Raw genomic sequence first — 21,295 nt, 5'->3', positions numbered from 1 at the left:
AGTGAGATTTTGATGTTATCAGCCTCAGTCTCTGCCAGAGGGAAAAAAAGCACCTTTGAAGAAGCTGAAAATGATACAAACTTGGAATATGAAGCATTTAGGAAAACAGATAATACAATGGGATTCACCATGAAACTGTTTTAGGTCATTACAGGGTCATTTTCTTCTATTCATTTTACTCAATTGTTTTTCACTAACAACTTTTTATTTTCTCCAGTCCTTTTCTCTCCACTAATTTTCTCCCCTTTGCCTATTCACGTATCACAGTGTTCTCTGTCCTTAAACGAAAACCTTTTCCATTGCTTTATTTCCAGGACTTATTCCTTACTTCTTTGCATACAGACTTCTCTCTCATCTTCACAAAAAGTCTGAAGTAATTTCAGCTGGCTGCTTCTGATTCCTTATCTTCCATCTATTTTTTTTTTTTTTACATCTTTATTGGAGTATAACTGCTTTACAATTTTTTTTTTAAGATTTTTTTTTCTGATGTGGACCATTTTTTAAAATCTTTATTGAATTTGTTACAATATTGCTCCTGTTTTATGTTTTGGTGTTTTGGCCGTGAGGCATGTGGGATCTTAGTTCCCCGACCAGGGCTCGGGCCCACACCCCCTGCATTGGAAGGCAAAGTCTTAACCACCGGACCACCAGGGAAGTCCCACACTAACAACTTTTCATCTTGAAGTCTCCTATAGATAAGCAGGTCCCAGTCGGCTACTCCATTACAGAGTTAGGTATCTAACCAATGCTTCAAAGAGGTGCATTTCTCCCACGGCATAGGAACTCCTTTTTCAGCAGGAACACTAACCTTTGAAACACTAGGGAACCATTTAACAAATTATCATTTCAGTAGACTCAGTGGGGTCCTAATGGGCTGGAAGCACAGCCATAACAAAGGGCTAGCCTCCTAGAGAAAATTCAAAGAAGGAAATCTGCCTCTACTATAATAATGGCGAAACATTAACATGTTAAATGCCCTGAAGGAAAGGTTCCAGGTGAATTTCTCCAGCATTTTCCTTAAACTTTCCTACCCAGTAATAAAAAATGCTGAACATGTAGAAAGGAGAAAAGGAGTTTTAAAAAATGTTTACAGGAACTCCCTGGAGGTCCAGTGGTTAGGACTCCATGCTTTCACTGCCAAGGGCACGGGTTCGATCCCTGGTCCGGGAACTAAGATCCCGCAAGCCATGAGGTGCAGCCAAAAAAAAAAAAAAAGGTTTGATAAAATCTTTCTTTTTCCAGTCTTGGCCATAGGGCTAATTAAAACTTTTCTTTCCTATTTGTATTTTTCCCCGATTTAAAGCACTTCCACTTCCTACCTCTGCCTAGACTGGCCTTCCATTTAAAAAAATGTTTCGTAAGATAAAATTACGTGTAAGTAATTTGAAAATAATGGCCACACCCTAGTAGAACATAATCACTGCCTTAGGCAGACTGCACAATCATGTCATGAATATAGAGCCTTTGCTTCTAAGACGTATCTCTGTTCTAGGATCCTAATACTAATTTAATAGAAATTGTTTTAGTTTCCTTAACAGATACTCAAAAATATCTCCTTAAAGCAATATGGCTTCCTCTCATTTTTCCGTTAGGATTTTTTTTTTTTTTTGCTTCTGTTTCCCTTCGCCAAAGCTAATGAGTTACCCATATCAAATATTTCCATGTTGCTTTGCCACCAGCCTAATCTTCATAGGGAACTGTCCAGGTTTTTGCACTTGCCAAAATATGGCAATATCCAGAGGGCTCACCAATATGTGAAGACACAGTATTCCCAAATTCCCACAAGAACATCTGTACAAATGCATCAATATAAAAACAATTGTGCCCAATTTTAATAAACCTGATGAAAAGCCGTTTTATGAATTGGTGCTGGATTACTAAAATAATTCTCAGCTTTTTGATTTTAAAAATTATACTTTTAATTACAGGATATTGTTAGAATAATACAGATATAGATAGACACAAGAAAACTGTGACCAATACCATAAGGAAAACTGCTGTACATACTTACGTGTTCACTCACTCTCCACAACCATAGAAAACAGGCACAATGTGTTCAGGGTGTGTGCAGAAGCAGCCAGAGACTTGGGAGCAGAAGGCATGCAGAAAGCTTTAGCAAAGAGAGACTGAGGCATAACTTTACACAGAGTTCAACACAGCAAATGGGCAACAATTGGCAGGGAGAGGAGACAGAGCTGGTCCGGCCCTTGCCCTTTTAACTTCCCAACTGAAGTGTACATGTCTGGAGAGATGGCTGGGGCACTCAGAAGCCAAAAGCAGCAGAAGGAACAGCTTGGGGGTGGGGCAGGGGAGTAGGGAAGGAAAAGGGGGTGAAATAGTTAGGTCATGGAGATGCTGTCTTCTTCTACAGCCACTCCGAAGCTGATGCCCCTAGTGGCTCACAGAAACAACAGGAGAACTTTGATATTCATTAAAACCACCAGCAACACTGATATGGGAAAAAGACATTTGAGTTTAGTCATCAAGAACATGTAAGTCATTCAACAATTAAAATATGAATACCCAAAGTCAGCTAGATATTGTATAGAACAAAAAACATGCTCCCTGCCCGAGTTTGTATTTAAATAAGAGTGACAACATAAAGACACCTACTTGGTGGAGTGTTTTTTCATTGTTACTTCTGAGGTTGTGTCATTTGCAAGGGATGCAGACCCACATGGTTGTGGGTCATAATAAATCACTATAGTACACTACCCAAGGGAGACCACTGGCTCCTTTAACGCCAAGTCCCAAAGAGCTATGGTAAAAGTTTTTCAAATGTTACAACACTCACAATACAGTAGAAAAAACATGGGGCAGGCTCAAAAAATATATATTCCTCACTCTAGTCCCATCTCCTGGGCATCAGTTCCCTCCCACTCCCACCCCCAAATGCTTGGATAAGCATCAACATTTGGGATATTTCTTAATTCCTATTTGGGCTGAGATAAGGAGAACTGACACTACTGGGCTTAAATTGGGTCAACTCTTATATTAACCACTTAAATCTGTAGGCTGGGAGAATGGAAATACATTCCTATCTAGTTTTATTAATTCCCTGTGACTAGGCCAAAGAGAAGATAATTCAGTCTGAGAACAGGACAATCAACCTATTTGTCTGGTAATAATCTCCAACTGACTGATACATATAAACAAGTGCTTGGTTCTGTACAAAGACAGATCTTACAGGAGAGTACACATTAGAGCACTAGTGTTTCAATTTTTTTTCATAAAGAATGAAAGGACATTTCTCACATTGGAGTTATGTCTGTAGTTCTGTCACATGATCAATATCACCCAAGAACATGCTAATTCAGTGTGAATTCAGTTTCTGCTATTGGAAAAACAACAGGAATACACATTTTACATGTACATACACATGCCCTTATGCAAGCTAAGATAAACACTGGGATGTGGCCCTTATCAAATCCTAGAGTTAGCAGTATAGGGAGAATTGATCTTAAAGGGTAGAGGGGAAAGAACAGAGAAATGACCTGTGTTCCTTGGGAAGGGACTCCGTTTCCTTCCCTGAAGTGGTCAATTCCACTTGTTCCTTACACTCCACCATCACTTATGGTCCTATCTTTCCTTGAAGATATTTTCCCTACAATATTCCCTACAGTGATCCCCAAAGAAAATTAATAAATTCTGATTAATGGCAATAACAGTGGGCATCTCTTGCTAAAGTCACCACTGTTGATGAGTCCTTGGTCCCCAAACCTGTGTCTCATTTTTCCTTTCAATCTGTATCTTCAGTTAGCTTTCACAATCATGAAAGCTTTAAAAAAGTTAATTATAAACAATGAGGCAAAAAGTTATGATCATTGCCTTCATCATGCAGAATCCTGCTCTTAGGAAGACAGAAAGATACAAATGCATGAGCAACTCAAGGAGAAAGCCCTTTGAAGGGAAGATGTGTGTGCCCAGCTACTATGGTGAGTGAATAGGTGTGGCAATTCAGGCAAAGTCTCTGGTTGTCTTTTACCAAAGCAGCTGTGACAACCCTATCACAGGTCAATATTTCCCCTAGCATAGTTCTTTGGGCCAAGGACAGGAGAAATTACTTTTAAAGATTTACTCCATTTCCAGGCCTGAGCATTTACCAGCATTTAGCACCTGGTCTTCAGATTTCCAGTTACTTGTGGGGCTGATTTTGATGAAATAATTCATTAATACTGGGTGAATAAAAATCACTATTTTGGAGGAAGGAATACCATTCCCAAAGCCATGGATCAGAATTTCAAGTGGCTTGTCTTCTTCGATGTTTTAAACTGTGGCCCACAACAAGGAAATTCAGTACAGTAAAAGCAGCTCAGTCTTGAGAGAGCTCTTTGATATCAAATAAAATTGTACCTTCAAATGACTCATTTCTCAGTCGTAATTTCAGGACTTAGTCAGTGTGAACTCTCTTATGTTTAATGAGAGCTGAGCTCCGGCTGAAACTCTTCTCACATTCGGTACATTCATAAGGCTTCTCTCCCGTATGAACTCTTTGATGTGTGATGAGGTTGGAGCTCTGGGTGAAACCTTTTCCACACTGCACACACTCATAGGGTTTCTCTCCTGTGTGGGTTCTCTGGTGTTTAATTAGGTCTGACCTTTCACCAAAGCTTCGCCAACATTCGTTGCACTCATAGGGCTTCTCTCCAGTGTGAATTTTCTGGTGTGTGATAAGATGAGAGCTCCGGCTGAAGCTTTTCCCACAGGCGTTACATTCATATGGCTTTTCCCCAGTATGGGTTCTCTGGTGCTGAACCAAGTGTGAGATGCGGCTGAAATTCTCCCCACATTCATTACAGTGGTACGGCTTTTCCCCTGTGTGGGCTCTGCGATGGCGCACAAGGTCGGAGTTCTGACTGAAATTCTTCCCACACTCATCACACTTGTAGGGCCTTTCCCCCGTGTGGACACGATAGTGTTTGATCAGATCAGATCTCTCACTGAAGCCTCGCCCACATTCATTACATTCGTAAGGCTTCTCACCTGTGTGGGTCCTCTGGTGCTGAGCTAGGTGAGAGCTCCGGCTGAAGCTTTTCCCACACTCCTCACACTCATAGGGTTTTTCCCCACTGTGGGTCCTTTGGTGCTGGATTAGGTGAGAGAGCCGGCAGAAACTTTTTCCACACTCGTTACATTTGTGGGGCTTTTCTCCAGTGTGGATTGTCTGATGCTGAATGAGGTGAGAGCTTCTTCCAAAACTTTTCCCACACTCATTACAGTCATAGGGCCTCTCTCCAGTGTGTGTTCTTTGATGCTGAATAAGGTGGGAACTCCGACTGAAGCCCTTTCCACATTCATAACACTTATAGGGTCTGTCACCGGTGTGGGTTTTCTGATGTCGATTAAGGTCTGAGATCTGACTAAAGGCCTTTCCACAATGAGAACATATATGATATCGGATGCTTGTATGGACTTCTTTGTGGACAAGCAGATCGGTGACTTGTTGGAGAGGATAGCTTACCCACTCTTCTGCTGTTAGATCTCCCCATTGTCTTTCTGATCTATCCCTGTTTTCAAAGGCCTCTTCGCTTTCAGGACTGTCCTCAGTATTCCCAACAGGTCTTTCAGATGCAGTCCCAAATTCCACATCTTCACTAATCTCTTGCTTTGGATTCACCTCGTTTTCACTCCTGATTTCAAAATCTGTAATAAAAGGTGAAGAATAATACTGGTAAACACACACAAAAATTATCTACTGTGTGCTGGGCACTGTGCTAAGTTCTTTTTTTTTTTTTTTTTAAAAGGACTTTTATATATATATATTTTTATATTTATTTTTGGCTGTGTTGGGTCTTTCTTTCTGTGCGAGGGCTTCCTCTAGTTGCGGCGAGCGGGGGCCACTCTTCATCGCGGTGCGCGGGCCTCTCACTATCGTGGCCTCTCTTGTTGTGGAGCACAGGCTCCAGACGCGCGGGCTCAGTAGTTGTGGCTCACAGGCCTAGCTGTTCCGCGGCATGTGGGATCTTCCCAGACCAGGGCTCGAACCCGTGTCCCCTGCATTAGCAGGCAGATTCTCAACCACTGCACCACCAGGGAAGCCCGTGCTAAGTTCTTTATGTGAATTACCTCAGCCACCCTGAGAGCCAGGCATTATGATGATTTCTACTTTATGAATGAGAGATTCAAGGCCCACAGAAGTGACTCGCAAAAGGTCATACAGTAGTAAATGGTGAAGCTAAGATTCAAATCCAGTTCTGTCTGATAAAAGTTCATGCTCTGTATCACTACAGTTAATGGTTCCTTATGAATATTGTATGTGTTCCTGGTGTTTCAAAAGAAGAAAACCATAAACAGAAAACATAAAACTCTAAATTAGAATTTCTAAAAGCCAAGAGCCTAGATATTTTATATGTGAATGAATGTGCGTGTATGTGTATGTTCTTAACTTGTCAAGCCTTCTTCATTACCGTTATATAATATTTACTAAGAACCTACTGGGTTAGCATGGAGAAAAACAAATTTTTATCAATCTGTATCAAGTCTCAGTTGACAGGAAAAATGACTGCCAAATGTTACTTGCTACTTTTCAGTGGCTTTTTTTTTTTTTTTGGCCGCGCTATGTGGCTTGCGGGGAGCTCCACCAGGGATCAAACCCAGGCCCAGCGCAGTGAAATTAAGGAGTCCTAACCACGGGACCGCCAAGGAATTCCCTCAGTGGCCTTTTAATGAAAATAGAGGTGGGAAGGTTGGAGAAGGCAAAAAAGATGCCTGGCTCAGAATATTCTTGGCATTGACTAGGTAAAGACTTTAAATGAAAATCAAAATATACAAAGTCACTGTCTACAAGAAACCTTCTACCAGACACTGCTTTTTCCAAGTTGTGTTTCTTGGTACACTCTTCAGAAAGAGATTACTAGGTATGCTGGGAGAAAAGGGTCCAGGGATAAATCAGTTTGGTAAGTGGTGCGTACAACATCATCTTCTTAGAAATTCAAAATGCCTGATATCACATTAAAGGTTCTGAAGAGTCTTGAGGTAAAGAAGTCTTGTAAACGTTATCTAACCCACTCCCAAACTTATATGGGCAAGAAACATTTGTGTGTGTGTGTGTGTTTCCATGCTTCCATCCTTCCAAAATGTGCTCCTTGGGCTGGACCACTGACATATAAATTCACATTTCTTTAAGATTCTCATTTCTTGCTTTTGTTAGATTGAGTGGAATATTTGGGTTACTGACTACAATAGATCTAGGTAGATAACTTCACTTCTGGTTGCATTTTGAAAGGAAGGATCCAAGAAAGTTGGGACATCAGAGAGAGCCCAATTTAAAAAGGAAACCCTTCACAGTTTGCCTTTTGTTTGTTAAAAGCTATAGGAATAAAGATTTCATAAAAAGGAATAATCCTAATGAATGGCAGATGACCTAGTCAACCATACATGATTGCTAACTTCTGTCAAGTCCTAACAGGAGACAAAGTGAGTCAAAAGACTTTCAGCTCAAGAATACCCTGTTTATTCTAGTTACACCCAGACCAAAGGATATCTAAGAGAAAAGACAGGTTTGCAGACCACCAAAAAAATTAGCTTCCCTCTCTAATAGAATCTGTGATCTCATTTAGTTCAGGATTCTTCTGCAACAACATCATCTGACACACTCAAAATCTATGATCAACTCTGAAACGTCTCTAGACAAGTACCTGCTCTGGATAAATAAAGGACCTGAGGCAAAGCTACAGCTCTGAAGCCAAAGCAAACACAAAAAGGTGGCTTTTGCCTTCCCATGAACCTGGGTCAGAACCCCTTTATCTTCTAGTAAAAGCACCATTTACAGGGGCATTTATATCCTGGCAAGCACCATTATGTCAGACCTGTTTGGTCAGTGATCTGTACAGACAGGCTGGAGAATGGCAAATGACTCAGGGCGCAAGAAATCTGAGTGTTTCTAAGATGTGCAGGAACGATCTTTCATTTTAGACCATATGACCTTGATATTCCCGCATTCAAAGATCTGCCTGAGGACTCAACTCAAGCCAAAATCCAATTAAGTGCTTTAAGAATCAACTAACTAGGTTGTGTTGAAAGAGCTAAGGCATTTTTGACAGTCTCAAAAACGTGGGGTGGAGAAAGACAGAGAATCCTTACCTAATGAGACAACATTGCCATAATTCTCCTGCATAACATCCCTGTAAAGGTCCCTTTGTGTAGGGTCCAGAGGTCTCCATTCTTCCCGGGTGAGATACATGGCCATATCTTCAAATGTCACAGGTGCCTGAAATCACACATTGCTTCCTCAATACTTGGTATCTAGGAGGTTAGTACCAGTTTTTCTTCTCGAAATTAGAGACATGGCTAGAATTGTTGAGGAGGCAAAAGGTATTAGGTCTGATATGCAGAGTCCAAGCGAGAAATAAACAAGCAACAAAGAGATGTGGTAAAGGAGAGAGCAATTTATGAGCTGATTGCTTTGGTCCCATGGCCAGATATCCCTGCCCTACTCCGAACCTTACCCTCTAGTAGTAGTTTTCTCAAAATACAACTAGCACCTACATCATTCCATACCTTTACCCACAATGTTCCTATTTTCTTGGAATATCTTTCTCAGGGTAGTGAAATCCTACTGTTCCTTAAGGCCCTGTTCCAGCACCGACTGTTCTTCAATGCGCCCCATCTCGCTGCTCTGCTCCACTCCTCCCTCCCTCCCTCCCACACCTCAGAGAGAATTAATACTCCCACTTCTTGGTTCCCACAGCATGTTGCTCCTACAGAAAATAGTGCTCTTATCATGTAGTTTCATGGTTAACCGGATGCATCTGTCTTCCTACTGATTGTGAGCAGGCAAGGAGGGCATGCCTCATGCATCTTTTGTCTCCCCAGTATTTAAAGGCAAACAGCAGGTGTTCAATAAATGCTTGTTTGTGTCTATACTGTCCTGATACTGGGTCTCTGGAGGCAGAATACCGAAGCAAGCGAATTACTAATCTCAGGGAATTTCCCACAGAGATTCGCGGAGCAAAGAAACGCAGGGACGACGTGGGTAAGCACAGGCAGGGTCCGAGAAGCCACCCCCGGCTTACCTGGGACCCAGCCATGAGCAGGGTGGCTGCCATCTCGGGCTCAAGGATTCGCCTCCCAGGAGAGAGAGAGAGCAGGAAAAGCAGCTAGCAGACAGCGCTAAAGGAGGCGAAAAGCAGGGCGTGAGGCACAGAAACAGGCCCTGCCCACTCCCCGGGGCTGGAGTTCTGGCCGCCAGGCGACTGGGGAGGGCCCTGAATCCGGGCCGGGTCACTCTCCTCCCTGACCCTCGAGCGCGACCCGCCCTCCGTGTCTCCACCACCAAGGGGTGGAGGCTCCCGGAATTACTAAGACAGCCCCCTGGCTCGGTCCCTCCCGGGCCGGGGGTCAAGCCGAGGCTGTCTCAGGGAGGAGGCTCTCAGCCCAGCCCACAGAACGCCTCTGCTCTTCCATGTCGAGGCTGGGCCCTTTCCGGCAGCTGCCTCAGCCAATCAGCGAGCGAAGCGAATACGAGGCCCGCCTCTTGTAGCACGGCCGAGCACCTTTATCACGCCTGCGCCCGCCCCCGTGGCCTGTCGGGAGTTGGAGTTCCATTCGGGCGTACAAAGGCCAGTCAGAGGCCAAAAGCCACGGAGGGAAAAGAACAAAAGGGTGAAGAAAAAAGCGCGTCCTCCTAGCCAGGGCGGAGTATCTTCCGCTCTCCTCTCTTGGAGACCACAGCCGGATTAAGCCAGGGAGGTTGCCTTGCTTCTCCTCACGTCCCTAGAAGCTTATCTTGAGTCGGACCTTAACTGCGACGTCGAGCCTAATTTAGGCGCTGGCCTGTGTTGAGTTCAGCTGGGATTAGCTCTCATTTGACATCCTGGGCCTGAGAGGAAAGCAGCAGCCGCCCACTCCCCAGGGGAGACTCAGCGGCCGCGCTGGAACTTTGAGCTCCACCCACGCACTACATCACCCAGCAGCGACTGCGGCATTCTCACACTGCTACGCAGACTACAACTCCTAGGGGGCAACGCGCCGCCCGTCCGCCAGCAAGTGTGGTCCGCGGCTGGGCCAGGCTTGTGTCCCGGCTCCATCGCTGTTAACCCTGTAGGGGCGTCCTTCTAAAGAGGGCGCTCCTTGAGGGGCAGGCTGAGTTGCGCTTAGCGGAGGGGACGCAAAAGCCGGAGGGAAATCAGAAGCGAGGGTGGAGTATAGGGGCGCGTAATGTGGAGCGAGCCAGACCCCAGGGTTGGGAAGGACCGTCTTTATCATCCCTGAGGGCTTGCCTGCTAAAAGGGTTCCTGGCGGCCTCCCGCATCGATGGGATCGTGGGCCTCTATAACGGCCCACGCCCGGTGGACCCTTAGGTTGTTAGCAGTCCCTGACCGGCTGAAGGTGGGAAGCCGAAAACCCGAACTGGGAACGAACAGACCTACCTCCTGGCCCGCAAAAGATCCGCTAGGTCGCCGGCTCCAAGATCCAAGAGGCCTCAAACAGATTTCAAATCCGCAGGCAGGGTTCTCTGAGACTACAGACGTTCGGAAAGATTCTGGGGGTCACTGGCAGATCCTGTCTATCTCAGATCTGCAGGTAGACCTCGAATCCGTAGACGTGCAGGCAAAGCCCAGAGATCGTAGGCGGATCCCAAAGACTCACAGATTCTCGAGACCTCAGACTCTCAGACAGCTCAGAGAAACCACAGGCTCATAGGCAGATTCCTGAGACCACAGCAGCTAGCCAAGAAACACCACCAGCAGCTAAGCTACATTCAACTGGAGTTCTTCCGAACAGAAGGACTTGCAGCCTTCCCTTTCCCCAGCCAGGATGAGAAAATTAGACAATGGAAGCCGAGCACTAGGGAAAGCAGGCATTCTGCGTGGGGAAGAGCTCTGAGCTCGCTGTAGCCTTGGAGAGGGAAGTGATGGAAAAAGAATATAGCAGCTTATTAGGGACTCCCACCCTCTTCAAGTTATAAATATCCCCAGAACCTTGGCTACGTGCCCAGAAGCCTGTTGTCTCTAACCGTACAGGAGACTTCTCTGCCTGGGCTGGGAAAGGGGCTTTTCTTTTGTTTTGCAGCTATGTCCACCCACTAAGTGACTTGAAATTTTTTCTTCAAACGTGACTCTAGGCTATGCTTTTATTAGTGAGTGTCCTGTTCCCAGTGCCCAGTTATTTATGGTTAAATTACTCAAGTGTCTAAAAAGAACTAAGACCCTACCCAGCCATGAGGCAGACTCTCCCACTCCCGCTCCTCTTCTCACTCCCAACTGTGAGGCAAGGAATTTTTTTAGATACCACAGAATTGTACCATCCTACCCCATCTAAAATTAATATGGGAACCACAAAAAATAGAATCGCAGAGGGTCCCCAAGAGGCAGTGTCCTGAGTGGGAAGTGTGTGGGCACCAAGGTCAGACAGACCTGGGTTGGAATCCAGGCTGTGTATCCCTTGGAAAGACATTTAGTCTCTCCAGGCCTATTTCCCTTTCTGTGAAATTGGGTAATCGTACCTAAGGTGGTGGTGAGCAGTAAGTGAGATGACTTAAAGCATTCGACACAGAGTGAGCACTCAGATGATAGTTGGTATTATTATTAATCCTGCCTTTGGTGGCAGGAGAGAGTTTCAGAAAGGCCTGTGGATATTTTCACTGGCTCAGAACATCTGGGCAGTCAGAGTAGCTGGATAGCTTTGAGGATCTGCTGATGACTGTATTATCCATAGTGTTTCTGCTGAAAATCCAGAGGAAGTTGAGCCAGTTAGTTGGGTTCAAGAGAACTGGTGTATTGAGCCGAGTAGAGCAGAGGTATTTGGGGCTGCCAAAAACCCAGCAAGGTGAGGCCTTGCACTCCCAGGGAAACCTCTGGGACAAGGAAGAGGGAGATTGGTTCAGACTTTGGCCAAGTAATTGCAGGTTTCTAACTGGGCCGAAGGTGAGGTGAGTGCCTGAGCCCCTCAGCTCAGTGGGGCTCCCTTTTCATCCCTTCTCTGACAGATTGCTTTGTAAACTTTGTTAGGCCTTTTCTTTCCCCTTGTTCCAGAGCTTTAAGTCCTTCTTTGTCCTCTCGCCATTCCTTTTATTCCTCAGGCCTGCCTGGGGGCAGGACGACTCTCCAAGCCCAGCTTGGCTGCTTGCCTCCTTCTGTGAGTAAGTGCTTTTCTCTTTCTTCACCTGGGACCCTCCAGAGGCTAGAGGAGAAGAGGGGCTGAGAGCGGATGGAAAGCATGAGTGCATTTGGTGCCCCTGGGTGGGGGTGGCCCCTGAGTGGGGAAGAGAGGGAGGAAAGGCAGTGGGTGAGGGGTTTCCTGTTGCAGCCTTCAGCTGGACTCTTGAGAGTTGGGGGTCACTGGAGGAGGAGGTGGCTTCCTGCCCCATTGTTCAGGACTTCATTGTTTCCCAGGAATACTTATTGTGTGTGGGTTTTCAATAACCAACTTGGAAAGCTGTGTTTGTTACCATTATTCAGCAAACAATGCGCACCTACTGTGTGTAGAGGCAGCAGCACAGCCTACCACTGGGGAAAGGGGCCAGGAGTACCATTTCATCAGGGTCTCCAATTTAGGCTTTTGACTTTATCTGCAAATGGGGTTTTACATTATGTCAGATCCACTGACCAATTTGATCAAAGAGCCTCCTTGGGACCTCCCTGGTGGCGCAGTGTTTAAGAATTCGCCTGCAATGCAGGGGACACGGGTTCGAGCCCTGGTCCAGGAAGATCCCACATGCCGCGGAGCAACTAAGCCCGTGTGCCACAACCACTGAGCCTGCGCTCTAGAGCCCGTGAGCCACAACTACTGAGCCCGCATGCTGCAACTACTGAAGCCTGTGCACCTAGAGCCCATGCTCTGCAACAAGAGGAGCCATCTCAATGAGAAGCCTGCGCACCACAACAAAGAGTAGACCCCTGCTCGCCACAACTAGAGAAAGCCCGTGCGCAGCAACGAAGACCCAAGACACAACGCAGCCAAAAAAAAAAAAAAAAAAAGAGCCTCCTTGTATATCCTGAAGCTTGTTTCTTATTAACAGACCACTGTGCCTGGGGAGCACTATAAATTATTATATTTTAATAAATCCTATAATTATCTTGTGAGCAGCACAATTATAATTTTTTGTATTGGAAGCATTAATTTGCTAGACATTGAAAAATATGCCTCAATATTTGAGATCTTGTTTTGTTATCTCTTCATTTTCAAATATACCAAGAACATTGAAAAAAAAATCAGTGATCCGGGCTTCTCTTTATCCCTGCTCAGAGCAGAGATGAAGCCTCATCTCAGCACAGGGAGCTGGGGACATCCTGACTTACAAACAGTCATTGCAGTCCAACTGCTAGAGCATTTGGAGGAGCCAGCTACTGGGCTTCGAGGAGGGGCGGGCTCACAGCTGGGGGGCGGGTAGGGGAGGAGTCTTCACACGGGAGGTGACTTCGGAGCTGGCTTGCAAAGACTGTAGGAGTCTCGGAGGTGGAGAACGAGGGGAGGGAAAGCATTCCAGGCTTCGAGAACAGCATGTGCAAAGTCATGGAGGCGTGAAAGGACAGAGCGCGTTCCAGAATGGTCAGGATTGGGTATGGTTAGAGGAAGAGTATGGGGGTGGAGAGGCAGGGGGAGGAAGCAGAGCAGGGACAGCCTCTTATGTCCCTTTGCCTGCCTGCCTGTTTGTCTCTGGCTTTGGCTGTGGATCAGCAATGCTGGTGATGAAGTGCAGATTGGGGGGGTGGCCTGGGGTGAGAAGAGCAGATTGACTCTGCAGGAGGAGAGGGGAGTGGCGAGGATCGGGAAGCTCTTTATGACCTCATGCATTTCAGCTGGTTTTCTCCTTAGAGAGTCAACATTTTCAAGTAATGTAAACAATTGCATTAAAAATGTACAACAAACTTATTTAGTATTGTTTAACCCATTTAAAGGCATCAAATAGGCCTATATTCACTGAACACGTTTACTGTCTCTGTCCTGTACTGGCACTGTGCTGGGAGATAGGATACTGCCCCTCACAGTGACCGCAGGGCTGCTGTGAGGATTAAATGTGAGAATGGCTGCAAAATGTAAAATGCACGGGCACAGAGGAGGGCCTTGTCACACAGTGGCCATCATGGTTGTAGGAGAGGTAAAACGCATCACAGATGATTTTTCACCTCCCATCTGTGAGGTGAAATCATATTTCAAAGTGACTCAGAGCATGAACGGGGGCCCAGGTTCAAGTCCAGATTCTGTCTCATAGAAGCAAATTACTCTCTGAGCCTCGGTTTTTTTGGTTTGTAAAAAGAATATAATAATACAGTTCATAGAGACAGAAAGTAAAATAGTGCTTGCCAGGGGCGGGGGAAGGGGGAAATGGGGAATTGTTTAATAGGAATAGAAGTTCAGGGTTTTTTTTTTAATATTTATTTTATTTACTTATTTATTTGGTTACATTTTATTTATTTATTTGGTTGTGCTGGGTCTTAGATGCAGCAGGTGGACTCCTTAGTTCTGGCTCACCGGCTCCTTAGTTGTGGCATGGGAACTGTTAGTTGTGGCATGCATGTGGGATCTAGTTCCCTGACCAGGGATCGAACCCGGGCCCCCTACATTGGGAACGCGGAGTGTTAACCACTGCTCCACCAGGGAAGCCCCAGAAGTTCAGTTTTGCGAAATGAAAAGAGTTCCTGGAGATTGGCTGCACAACGATGTGAATGTACTTAACACTACTGGACTTTATGTACACTTAAAAATGGTTAAGATGGTAAATTTTTTGTTATGTATACTTTCTCACAATTTAAAAAATTTATTTTATTTTATTTTTTTAATAAATTTATTTTTGGCTGTATTGGGTCTTTGTTGCTGCGCGCGGACTTTCTCTAGTTGCGGTGAGCGGGGGCTACTCTTTGTTGCGGTGCGTGGGCTTCTCATTGCGGTGGCTTTTCTTGTTGTGGAGCATGGGCTCTAGGCACGTGGGCTTCAGTAGTTGTATCACGTGGGCTCAGTAGTTGTGGCTCACGGGCTCTAGAGTGCAGGCTCAGTAGTTGTGGCACATGGGCTTAGTTGCTCTGTGGCGTGTGGGATCTTCCCGGACCACGGCTGAACCTGTGTGCCTGCATTGGCAGGCGGATTCTTAACCACTGCGCCACCAGGGAAGCCCTCCCACAATTTTTTTTTGCACACAAGTTCATTTAATCTAAAACTCACCAGTTCTCAACCCACAAATTTTTTTAAAAAGAACCTAGTTCAGGGGGTCTGAGGATTAGTTGAGACAATATAAAGTACCCCTATACTCATAGCAATAGCTAATGTTCACTAATCAGGTACTTTGTGTCAGGTATAATTCTAATGAATCCTCACAACAGCCCTATGAGCTAGATGCTATTATTACCATCATTTTATAGATGAAAGACAAAGGCATGAATTTACATAATGTGCCCAAGATACCCAGCTAGTAAATGCTCAAAAATTAATAGATATTATTTTTTTAATTAATATTTATTTATTTATTTTGGCTGCGCTGTGCCAGGTCTTCGTTGCAGCACGTGGGATCTTCACTGCAGCATGTGGGATCTTTAGTTGCGGCATGCGGACTCTTAGTTGCAACATCCATGTGGGATCTAGTTCCCCGACCAGGGATGGAACCCAGGCCCCCTGCATTGGGAGTGTGGAGTCTTACCCACTGGACTACCAGGGAAGTCCCCTTAATAGATATTATTGACACTGTCATACAAAGAAATTATCATCATCATGGTAGAATGCACTGTAATTATTGGCATTTCACAGTGCTGTGGGAGTTCTGAGGAACCATCTCTTGTGGCCAGGGGATCAGAGAAGACTTCGTAGAAGACATGTATCTGAGGTGAGCCTTGAAGAATGGGTAAGATTTGGACTGGGGTGGAGGAGGGGGAATCGGAATAGGCAGTCACAGTTGGGAAGGTCCATCAGGTTTTCAAGAACAGGACAAATACCTCCCTTAGGCTGGAGCATAAGGGGCAGCAGGGGTGGAAGGTAAATCACTAAAGACGGGCAGATGGAAGGGAGCTTTGAAAGTCAGACCAAGTACAGCTGGTGAAAATCCACTGAAAATGATTGGGGGAATGATGCTCAGAGCCATGCATGGCTCATGCAGGTAAGGTAGGGACTGTTTTTTGTTTGCTTGTTTATTTGTTTTTGTTTTTTTGGCTGCACCACGCGGCATGTGGTATCTTAGTTCCGAGACCAGGGATGGAACCTGTGCCCCCTGCATTGGAAGCGCAGCATCTTAACCACTGGACTGCCAGGGAAGTCCCGGTAGGGAGTGTTTTGAGTTGGGAGACCAGTAGAAGGCCTTGGCATCAGTTGGAGAAAAAAGAAGACCTGAGAGAAAATGTTGATGGTGATGGCAATGGAGAGAAGGATTGGGTAAGGGAGAGACTGTAGAACTGATAAAATGAAGAGGGCAAGGGGAAAGGGTCAAAGATGGTTCTAAGTAATGAACTAGTTGACAAATAGAAAAGACAGAAGAGGGGATTTAAGAAAGAGAAGATGTGAATTCAGTTTGTGATTAATTGTATTGAGAGGGCCGTGGGGTACTTGGAGTAGATATCCACATAGGCACTTGGTGACTTAAGTCTCAAGCTCAAAAAAAAAAAACCTCAGAACTAAAGACAGAAATTTGGTAGTCTGGATGAGACTACTAAGAAAGACTTGTCTGTAGTATTTCAGGTTTCTGTAACATTTGAAATCCTCTTCTAAACTGGTCATAGGATCTTGACTCTGGTTTTCAAGGTCATTTGGCCCTAACATTCCTGGTGAGACCTTCTTTCCTCCATCCCAACCACGTTGCTTCTCTGTTTCACCTAATGTTGTCTTTTTCCTCCTGTAAGGTAGCAGCAATCTCCCTCCCCCTAGGAAGCCTTTCAGGGAGGTAGAGTTAACGCTAACTCCCTTGAAGCTCGCACCCTCTTCATCTTTTTTTTTTTTTTCTCTTCATCTTTGATATTAGGGAGGCGATGGGGTTAAACCATGTATTCTGGCCGACAGCATGTGCAAAGCCTGTGTGACGAGGAGGAGCACAGCACGGCCAGTGCGGCTGGAGCACAGAGTGTCGGGGAGAGGCAGAGGCCAGCCCTGCAGGGCCTTATAGGCCCTGCCAAGAGTCGTGGGAAAAAATGGAAGGTTGCAAATGGGGGTGGTGGAATGGGGGGGCAGGGGCTGTAACATGATCAGACTTGCAACTTTGAAAAGCCTATTCTGGTCAGCGCAGTGGAGAGCATGAACTGGAGGGGGTCCTGGGTGGACACAGGAAGACCAGCGGGCAGGGTATTGACGCCTGCTGATGAACACAGTCTGAGGCCTATTCATGCTTTTCTGTGTCCTTTTGCGAATGTAGATGTGTACTGTATAGATGTGCGAACTGGAGCCGACTTGTTCTCCTGCTGTTTAATCTGACTCATCTCCTTTGTAAACGGTAAGGTTATTGAGGGTAGAGATTCAGTTTTGTATTTTTTCCTATGCTGTAAATCCTAGTGACACCGGGAGCGCAACGGACATTTAGACCGTGACTATTGAAGATCGCCCCAGGGTGCCATCTTTAAAAAGCCCAAAAGTAACATTTATTGATATTATTATATTAATAGTGGTTGCTATTTTGTTCTGCTTTTGACTTCTAGACGTTTGGATGGAGGATTAGATAATGCAGAGAAAAATCTGGATATCTCAACCAGTACTACTCCAGTGTGGTCTGTGGACCAGCAGCGTTGGCATCACCTGGGAGCTCGTTAGAAAAGAAGAAAATCTCAGGCCCCACCCCAGACCCACTGAATCAGAATCTGCATTTTAACATGATCCCCAGGGGATTCCCACCTATATTACAGTTTAAGAAGCACCTGGGTATCTAAGCAACATCCTTCTACACTTCTGTGGGTAATATTCATACCTCAGGCATTTATCACACCCCATCTGGTGTGGAAGTCTGTGCCTGTGGCTTCTTCCCCTGCCAGGCTGGGAGCTCCTGGAAGGTAGGGGCCGAGCACTGCGTATGGCCCTGGATCTCTCATAGCACAGAGCACAATGACAGGAAGCAGGAGACCTGGGTTTCCGTCCTGGATCTGCCATTTATGAGCTGCGTGTATTGTATCTCCTGTGAGAGGATTTTCAGTCCTTCCAAAGGACCCACCCCAAATCTGACTGCTGAGAAGCTGGAGATGGTGGCAGGTTTCTGTACACAGTTTATTTACAGGCTTCATCTACAGGAGGAGGCACTTGGGTGGAAGGAGGAAGGTGATAACCAATTCCGCCAGGGCACATAAGAAACTTGGGCTGAAGTTACCCCAACAGCTACCCTAAGTGTGAACCAAGGCAGATGGAAACTCTATGAAGCAGGCACTAGTACCACTCCCATTTTTAATGGGTAAGGAAATGGCTCAGAGAGGTTAAGTGACTTGCCCAAGCTCCCAGGAGTTCACAAGCTCCTACGCATTAATTATTTTAGAAAACACAGTCCAGGAGCCTCAGCCTGGGGCTGCTGGAAGGCCAGGGACAGTCAGAGACTGAGACCCAGGACAGACCCACCAGACCTGCCCCCAAGGCTTTTCCAGACGGTTCCAGATTTGCCTAAAATTCCTATCAGCTTAAAAAGCAAGCCAATTTCATCACGGGAGAAACACAACAAGGGCCCTTGTGCCCTGCAGAATTCCTCTGTAGCTGGGGCCACAGTAGAGCTGTGAGGAACGCATTGCCTGGGTCTGGATGGGTTCCAAGGCTCAGGACCTCCCAGGGGCCACCAAACTCGGGCACCACTGTACTCTTCACTCAGAAACCCTCAGCTCAAGACGATGTGTCCCCTGCCTAGAGGGACCAGGTCTGGAGTCCTCAAAGGCCCCCAAACAAGCTAGGAACAGGGAATAGCAGAGAGTCTGGGAAGAGATGAGTGGGGAAGAAATCTTTCTACATGATGTGGAAGTCATATCTGCCTAAGCCAAACCATGTGCCAACTGTTCTGCACGTGTGATTCATGGTGGGCTGGGTAAGATTTGAGTCGGTCTGGTAGTTTTCAACTCAGAAAAGGCCGAGAGGTTCAGATGTGAAGGAAGGGACTCAAAGCAAAGGTCTGCCAGTCACTGTCAAAGATACGGCACCTCAGCTCTGAGGCTCTGAGTTTCTACAAGAGGTCTGTCAACACGGACTAAGCATTGTACCCCAATTAGCCTCCCCCTATTAGTCAATCACTATTAATAACTGATTATTAAGTTGTAAAAGCATTCTCCCTCTGATCCCTAATGCCCCATTCAGAGTTAAGTTCTTTTCTTCATTTTAATTTTTATTTTTCTCCAGTTACGATGGCTTAGTGCTTTCTCTTTGTTCTTCCTCACCTTGTTCACTGAAATTCTGGCTGGTGGTTCTATCAGCAGAACTACAAAACCAAAAAGGCAACAATGTTTTAGAACTTTCTTTGCCGTGACTCAAGGAGGCTAGAGGCAGGTGGAGGGACATGAAAAGGAAGGTGGGGTCTGGAGCCACACGGACCAGAGTCCAGATCCCAGCTCTGCTATTATTAGCAGTGTGACCCCGAACAAATCACTCATCTGCATAATGGGATCATAATGCCGATCAATGCAGAAAAGCATATCAAGTAATGAATGGAGATTCGATGGCGGACATGCAGTAGGCTCTCAATTTATGGTCAGAAATAACACCGTGATTATTACTAATAGCTTGGTTAGAATTTAGGTCTCCCACATGGCAATGGACACTACCTGAAAATTTTGTCAGAAGCCATGTAGCGGCCACCTCTAGTGGGACCTGCCTCTCCAACTTGCAAATTCCAGTTTCTCTCCAGGAATCAGGGAGGAGGAGCTGGGTCTGGAGCATGTAGAATGTCCTTTGCCCAATAGTAACACAATAGCTACAATTTGTTGAGCACTTACTCTGGGCTAGGCAGTATTAACGTATATTAACTCATTTCATCCTCACAGTCACCCTGTGAGATAGGCACTATCATATCTCTTCCATTTTCACAGGTAAAGAAGCAGTTCAGCCAGGTTAAATGACTTGCCGAAGCTCCCATAATACTAATAGGTAACAAACTCAGAATAATAAGAATGGTGGTTTCTATGTACCAGGCACGTATGTGCTCAGGGCTTTTTTGTATGGCTGTACAGGTTGTTCACTGCACAAGAGAGCTTGGCCAAAGGGGCAGGTTGGGGCTGAAACTCAGCCCCTGCTCTTTGCCAAGCTCTGTACCCTGGTGCAGGGCTGTGTCTACCTGGAGGCAAGGACACTTCTTTCTAATTTGACAAAGACACCACATGAGCTATCAGAGGCCCTGTTAATTCTTTATGTGTATTACCTTCTCAATCCTCAAAACAGCTCTGTGGGCTAAGTATTCCTACCCTTATTTTATAGATGAGGAAATCCAGACCTAGAGAGTTCAGGTCACTTAGCAAAGTCACCTTGTAAGTCATAAAGCTAGGATTTGAGCCTGATACCAAAGCCCATGCTCTAAACCAGTAGGCCATTATACTGGCCCCATCCCTAAATGCTCAATAAGTGAATAAAAGAAAAATACATAATTGTCTGACTTTTACCCTAAAATACATGGCAGTTCTTATGAGGCCCCATGGCTGTTGAGGCCCTACATAAAGTTGTAGAAAACTCAATCAATCAGGAATTTGGAGTACTGTCTTTCAGTGCTCGAAACTCTGCGACTTTATGCTTGTTAACCATTTCAGTAGCTCAATTTCCTTATCTGAAAATAAGAGTAATATTATAAAGGAACATTTCTCTTAGTTGTTGCAAAGTGTGTGTGCATATGTAATAATCGTCACATCAACCATGGGAGGTGAGTGACACGCTCAGGATCACGCAGCGAGTAGGGCAGAGCGGAGACCTGAAACCAGGGCTCCCGACTCCCAGTCCCATGCTCAGTCCTTGCTAAGTACCTTACAATTTTAGGAGCACCTGCAGCCTGCCCGGTGGCCCAGACATTACACAGTACACATGCAAGTCAGATGGTACTGTAAACGGACATTAATCATGTGACCACACTCAGTTGTTTCAGAAGACGAGGCAGGAAGGAGCACTCTGAGAGGAGTCTTTGCTTGGCTCCCGTGCCTGAAAACAAAACCGCTGCCCTTGCAGGAGCTGGGGCCCACCTGGGTTACAGCCTTGGGTAATGTAAGGCTTTTCCAGAGCTGCTTTAGGAGGGGAGGATGACCTGGGAGCATCTGGGGGCAACGCTGTCTCCTCATCCCTGGCTGTGACCAGGTTCAAAGGAACCATCTGTGGAAGCACTTTGCAGAGAGGCGTTGTCCAAATGCAGAGTGCTATTGTTTTTCCTCCCCTCTGTGGATCTCAGGAGGCTGATTCCATCTGTGTTCAAATGACAGACTTGCCCTTCCTGTGATAAAATGCGGGC

General features: G+C 45.7%; 2 protein-coding genes across 5 annotated transcripts in view; both read right to left on the bottom strand.

The window, feature by feature from the left end:
- Positions 1-1,894: 1,894 nt before the first annotated feature.
- Positions 1,895-13,350, bottom strand: ZNF436 (zinc finger protein 436). 4 transcript variants are annotated; one of them, XM_082367113.1, is made up of 5 exons: positions 12,925-13,350; positions 10,371-12,566; positions 9,015-9,111; positions 8,083-8,209; positions 1,895-5,643 (listed from the first exon to the last, which is right to left on the bottom strand). In XM_082367113.1, the coding sequence occupies exons 3-5, from the start codon at positions 9,045-9,047 to the stop codon at positions 4,391-4,393; spliced, it is 1,413 nt and encodes a 470-aa protein (XP_082223239.1). In that variant the 5' UTR covers positions 9,048-9,111; positions 10,371-12,566; positions 12,925-13,350; the 3' UTR covers positions 1,895-4,390. The 4 variants fall into 4 exon arrangements, with proteins under 4 accessions (XP_082223239.1, XP_082223242.1, XP_082223240.1 ...); XM_082367116.1 differs by lacking the exon at positions 9,015-9,111 and having other exon boundaries at positions 12,925-13,349; XM_082367114.1 differs by lacking the exons at positions 10,371-12,566; positions 12,925-13,350 and adding an exon at positions 9,739-10,019.
- A 4,739-nt stretch (positions 13,351-18,089) lies between these two features.
- Positions 18,090-21,295, bottom strand: part of TCEA3 (transcription elongation factor A3) — a 36,233-nt gene continuing 33,027 nt past the window's right edge. The window contains exon 11 of the mRNA XM_082367160.1: positions 18,090-19,291. Coding sequence (XP_082223286.1) covers positions 19,283-19,291 — 9 coding nt within the window. The 3' untranslated portion in view covers positions 18,090-19,282. The remainder of the gene's footprint in view (positions 19,292-21,295) is intronic.

Source organism: Balaenoptera borealis (genome assembly GCF_965194805.1).
Source record: "Balaenoptera borealis genome assembly, chromosome: 1".
Taxonomy (NCBI): domain Eukaryota; kingdom Metazoa; phylum Chordata; class Mammalia; order Artiodactyla; family Balaenopteridae; genus Balaenoptera; species Balaenoptera borealis.
Note: the sequence above shows the minus strand (reverse complement) of the source record. Positions and strands in the feature narration are given on the sequence as shown.

Excerpts from the sequence above, each read along its gene's own strand:
- ZNF436 (XM_082367113.1), bottom strand. The coding sequence starts at position 9,047 with ATGGCAGCCACCCTGCTCATGGCTGGGTCCCAG. Across the intron at positions 8,210-9,014 it reads TGCTCATGGCTGGGTCCCAG|GCACCTGTGACATTTGAAGA; the intron begins GTAAGCCGGGGG and ends GTGTGATTTCAG. Across the intron at positions 5,644-8,082 it reads TGGCAATGTTGTCTCATTAG|ATTTTGAAATCAGGAGTGAA; the intron begins GTAAGGATTCTC and ends CTTTTATTACAG.